General features: G+C 49.0%; 1 protein-coding gene across 1 annotated transcript in view; it reads right to left on the bottom strand.

Annotated features, from left to right (window-relative positions):
• Positions 1 to 6,000, bottom strand: part of LOC125291592 (partitioning defective 3 homolog B-like) — a 181,410-nt gene that overhangs the window by 19,372 nt on the left and 156,038 nt on the right. The window contains exon 11 of the mRNA XM_048238416.1: positions 3,192 to 3,377. Within this exon, the coding sequence (XP_048094373.1) occupies positions 3,192 to 3,377 (186 nt within the window). The remainder of the gene's footprint in view (positions 1 to 3,191; positions 3,378 to 6,000) is intronic.

The raw sequence follows: 6,000 nt of genomic DNA, 5'->3' as shown, positions 1-6,000 counted from the left end.
AATGTCCCTAGCCCTGTGTGCCTCCACATTTGCATCAAAGTGAATGCCTTTGTAATTCTGTGTGTGTGTGTGTGTCCTCTTTCTCTCTTTTGTACACTCCTGTGCTGTGGTCTTGGGCTCTGAGGATACACACACACACACACACACAGACCAGGGACAACTCTGGCTAATTATCCCGAGCTCACACAACTTTTTAATTAGCATGGCACCTCCGCCGTGCTAGCTGCCGCTCAGGCGCGCGGGTCTGAAATGGACGCTAATTAGCTAGCGCTCATCATCAGGGGACTTTGTGTTGCGCCGCTATGCTAGGCGCACCAGTCACACGGCCCATTTCACAAGTACCACGCTGCTCTCCACAAGCTCCGCTATGAATTGTGGGTAGGCCATACGGAGGGTAGCTGTGTGAGGAGGGGATGTGGTTGTAATCGGTTGATAGCGTGTTGTATCGGCACCAGGTCAGGACACATTTGAGCTGAGCAGGTGTTCAGACAGTACTGGGAGATCTTTTACAGTTCCACACATGATTAAACACACACTCCTCAATTCTTTAGGGATGTGCTATCTAAGTCATTTACGCATACACACACATGCACACACACATGCACACACACACACAGACGCAGACACGCGAAAACACGGTCACATATGAGCATGTACATCTGATCTGAGGAGGACAGTGAAAAAGCTCACATGTGTAAACGTGTGAAAAACAAACACACACACACACACACACACACACAAGGTCCTGTCACACATGAACACTCTAATCGTGCAGCAGCGACTGACCACATGCTCACACACTGAAGCACTCAAACATAGAGAAGAGAGAAGAGGGAGAGAGAGAGAGATAAAGAGATGGATAGAGAAAAAGATGGAGAGGGAAAGCAGTGAAGAGAGAGTACAAGAGTGTGTTTGATCGAGATATTGAGAAGACAGACGTGTGCTGGGCAGCCACCACTGATAACTGGACAGTGGAGAGATCAGAACTCTCACAGCTCTGACTTTAGCCCTGATCAGGCCCTCGTCCGGCGTGCATCCGGCCCTGAGCCTGGGAGTGGCCCTGATCTGGCCTGCGTATGGCCCTGATCTAGCCTGCGTATGGCCCTGATCTAGCCTGCGCATGGCCCTGATCTGGCCTGCGTATGGCCCTGATCTAGCCTGCGTATGGCTGATGGCCCTGATCTAGCTCTGATCTGGCCTCTGGCCTGATCTGCTCGATGGCCCTGATCTGGCCTCGATGATGGCTCTGATCTGGCCCTCGACATGGCCCCCGATCTAGCCCTCGACATGGCCCCCCGATCTAGCCTGGCGATGGCTCTGATCTAGCCTCATGGCATTGATCTAGCCTGCGTATGGCTCTGATCTAGCCTGGGTATGGCTCTGATCTAGCCTGCGTATGGCTCTGATCTAGCCTCGGTATGGCCCTGATCTAGCCTGCGTATGGCTCTGATCTAGCCTGCGTATGGCCCTGATCTAGCCTCGGTATGGCCCTGATCTAGCCTGCGTATGGCTCTGATCTAGCCTGCGTATGGCTCTGATCTAGCCTCGGTATGGCTCTGATCTAGCCCGGCTGCATGGCCCCGTCCTGGCTGGCATGCGATGGCCCTGATCTGGCCTGCGTATGGCCCTGATCTAGCCTGCGTATGGCTCTGATCTAGCCTCGGTATGGCCCTGATCCAGCCCGTGTATGGCCCTGATCTGGCCTGCGCATGGCCCTGATCTAGCCTGTGTATGGCCCTGATCTAGCCCGTGTATGGCCCTGATCTGGCCTGCGTATGGCCCTGATCTGGCCTGCGTATGGCCCTGATCTAGTCTGCGTATGGCCCTGATCTAGCCTGGGTGTGGCCCTGATCTGCTGTGGTTTTGCTGCTTCCCCATCCTCTAGTGTGGGGAAGCTCCTTGCCAGGTGAGCGTACACACACAGCCTGATCTCAGCCTAACAGACAGCCTGTGTAACCCAGAGAGGGGCTCTCGGGCTTGAGTAGTGACCCCGACACAATGGATGACCGCAGGTGATGGCGACTGGTGATTAGGCCTCAAAATGAAGCACTGCTTGTCTTTCAAATCCTCCTCAATACGGCCATATGTGAACGGCCAGTGAATATGAAGTGTCCATACGTTTGAATGGGACCCTCGGCGAGGCTCCACAAAGACTGGACATAGAAGGCCTATGATGGACCACCATCATTAAAGAAAGCCTGACCAATTAGAAGGCAACAATACCTTCACATGGGCCATCATTCTACCAAGCCCTGGGGTCACTGAGAAGAGAGTGACAGAGAGATGTGGCGAAAAGAGAGATTAAAGACAGGATTAACAATAGTGAGAGGAGAGGAATGAAAGGGGGGACAGCTGGAGAGGACAGAGGGGAGGAGATGGAGAGAGGGATGAATGACCGAAAGAAAGAAAGAGATAAAAGAAAGGATGAATAGTAGAGACATGAGAGGGATGACAGTGATGCAGCTGCAGTGGACAGATAGAGGGAACGGAGGGAGGGGAGAGAGAGAGAGAGAGAGAGAGAGAGAAAGAGAAAGGGAGAGGAGAAGAAAGAGGGGGAGAGAGAGAGAGAGAGGAGAGAGAGGGAGGAGAGAGGGATAGGGAGGGAGAAAGAGAGATAGAGAGAGGGGGGAGAGAGGGATAGAGAGGGAGGGAGGGAGAAAGAGAGATAGAGAGAAGGGGGGAGGTGATGGAGGTCTTGAACTTAAGGCTTCAGGCCCTCTCCATTCTCCTGTTAATGGCTGTGGAGACAGAGTGGACACTCTGGCTGAAAGAGGGTGAACTTTGACCCGACAGGATCTAAAGTAGCACAGCAGAGCAGGGGTCACTTTAGGGCAAGAGGTCAAGGGAACTGACATACATGCCAACAACAGCTGTGTGTGAGTGTGTGTTTGTGTGTGTGTGTGTGTGTGTGTATCTGCATTTACCCTTTAAGCAGTTTCTCTGTGGAAAATATAGTTAATTAACCCAAGTTCTGTCTGTCTGTGTCTGTGTACCTTACAGTATAGGCAGCTCCTCCGTGGATGATGGGACTTGATGAAGATGCCCAGGTCCTTTGAGTGTGTGTGTGTGTGTGTGTGTGCCTTATAGGCGGCTCCTCAGTGGATGATGGACTTGATGAAGATGCCCAGGTCCTTTGTGTGTGTGTGTGTGTGTGTGTGTGTGTGTGTGTGTGTGTGTGTGTGTGTGTGTACCTTATAGGCGGCTCCTCCGTGGATGATGGACTTGATGAAGATGCCCAGGTCCTCCCCGGTGTCGCGGGCCTTGTTGCCCTTCAGGCTGACCCCGAGTCCAGCTGACCCAGAGTCGTTCAGCGGCACCTCAAACATCAGCTGCTCCTTCCCATCCTCACACGGCACGGGACGAGAGACCTCCTCCTTCTACAGGAGAGAGAGGGGGGAGAGAGAGGACAGAAGAGAGAAGGAGTGTGGGAAGATAGAAAGAGTGATAGAGGGAAAGAGAGAATGGGAGGAGAAGAGGACAAAGAGATATACAAACTATGAGCACAGTTTTGTTCTGTTGTATCTTTAATTCTATATATAGAATTACATACATACATATTTTATATATACATATTTTGTAATTTACTGAATAAAATGACATGGGAACAGAAGGATACTGTACAGAAATAATGGCAAAAAGGTAAAACTGGGAGATAGAAAACGCAAACACACACACACACACAGACACACACACACACACACACACACAGCTGAGAGAAGGTGGCAAATATGAAAGGATGAAATGAGGAGATGAATGACAGAATGAGGAGATGAGCGAAAGATTGAGAGAGAGATGGAGAGAGGGAGAGAGAAATGAAAAGGTAATTTTATATTTGAACATGAAAAGAACAGAGCAAAAGAATGAGACTGGCTTCACACACACACACACACACACACAAAAGCCTTTCCATAATGTCCACAAAATGACGTACACTTTCATTCACATTTTGGAGGGAGTGAGAGACTTGCTTTTGAGAGAGGCAGGTAATGTGGGGAGCAAGGGGGGAGGAGAGAGAGAGAGAGAGAGAGAGAGAGAGAGATAGAGATAGAGATAGATACAAGATACAGGAGAGAGAGAGGGGGCAAAGAGAAAAAGACGGATAGAGAGAGAGAGAGAGAGAGAGAGAGAGAAAAGAGAGGCGGGGGGTTTTTATTAATGACAGCACCCAAAAGAAAGAAGAAAAAAAGTCTTCAACAATCTTCCATCTCCAGGGCAACAGGCTGGGTAATGAGTGTGAGAGTGTGTGTGAGTGTGTTCAGCTTCCAGACTGCACTTTCCAGTGAGAAAAAGAGAAAGAGGGGGAGTAGGAGAAAGAGGAGGAGTAGGAGAAAGAGGGGGAGTGTTAGGAGAGTGAGGGAGTAGAGAGCCACAAGAGGGAGAAGAGGAGAGGAGAGGAGGAGAAGAGGGGAAAAGAGAGGAGAGGACAGGAGAGGAGAGGAGGAGAAGAGGGGAGAGGAGGAGAAGAGGAGACCTCAAGGTAAGAGAGGAGAGGAGGAGAGGAGGAGAACTCAAGGTAAGAGAGGAGAGGAGGAGAGGAGGAGAACTCAAGGTAAGAGAGGAGAGGAGAGGAGGAGAAGAGAGGAGAGGAGAACTCAAGGTAAGAGGGGAGAGGAGCAGAAGAGGAGAGGACAGATTTCCATCTGATATCCTGTGCTGCTAATGCCATGCCCACTGATAGCCTGTGCTGCTAATGTCATGCCCACTGATAGCCTGTGTTGTTAATGTCATGCCCTCTGATAGCCTGTGCTGCTAATGCCATGCCCACTGATAGCCTGTGCTGCTAATGCCATGCCCACTGATAGCCTGTGCTGCTAATGCAATGTCCACTGTTTTGGTTTATTCATGTATGTGTCATATTTATTCATGTATGTATCATAATTAAAGGTAATATATGAATGACTTGTCAAAATCATCAGGCTTACTCAAACAAAAAACTAAAAAGAACAGGATTTGTTTGCTCTTAATCATGTGTACTTTATTAATAACTTGTCAGCATCAAGGCAAGGCAAGGCAATTGTATTTCTACAGCACATGTCACACACAGGGGTTATTCAATGTGCTCATCAGCATCATGTAGCATCAGCATCATGTTGAGCAGTGTGTTCCATTCAGAGAGGAAACAGCAGGAAGCCACTGAAGGTGCTGTGATTCCTAGTATCATCATAGAGCCTGTAGCCTTTGGTGAGTCCCATGTTAACTACATCTCCCACCTCCAGCTGCAGAGTTAAACCACTGGACAGATAGGTGGGACGTCCATCAGTATCAAAATCTGCTAACGACATGATCTGCTCTCCATTCTTATGCATCCTGATATTCATAAATCGTTTGTCTAGGTCATCCCTGACAGTGAATCTGAAGTAGTAGACTCCCCTGACTGGAGCTGTGAAGAAGCCTGTCGTGCTGCTGTAGGCCTGTCCAACATTGGTTATAATTCTAGCGAAGACCAAGTTCAAGTCAGTATTCCCAGCCTCTATGTGTCCTGAGTTAGTCAGTCCTGCTGAGAATGCCACCTTGGGTTGCTCTGTGATCTTTTTTCTCCAGATTCACTACATCAGTAGCTGCCAGTCTGGTCTTCACTGCTGTCAGCTCTGTCTCTTGTGCTGCAGTTCATTGTGGGTCCAAAGTCTGGACTTTGTTGACCCACAATGTCAGAATGCTCTGTTACATGTATCCTAGTTGCACCTGACCAACAGATACAGAGGGGACTACCTTGCTCATGCAGGAGAGGGCCATTTATTGGCCTGGTTACTTGTACATGATCACAATTGCACACCTTTGCAACTTGTTGTTGTTGTCCTGTTATCCTGAAAACACAACACACTTCTGCTGCTCTTACATAACTTGCACCACTATGCTACTTGCTTACTTAGGTCAAACAGAACTACCTCAGCCATTTATTGGCCTGACTTTGCAGTATTATATTGACTGTCTATGCACAATTCAACCCAATTTTGCTGCTCTTATTTCTTCATTGTATGTGCCTTCTTATTTACTTTTTAT

Source organism: Alosa alosa, chromosome 3, assembly GCF_017589495.1.
Source record: "Alosa alosa isolate M-15738 ecotype Scorff River chromosome 3, AALO_Geno_1.1, whole genome shotgun sequence".
NCBI lineage: Eukaryota > Metazoa > Chordata > Actinopteri > Clupeiformes > Clupeidae > Alosa > Alosa alosa.
Note: the sequence above shows the minus strand (reverse complement) of the source record. Positions and strands in the feature narration are given on the sequence as shown.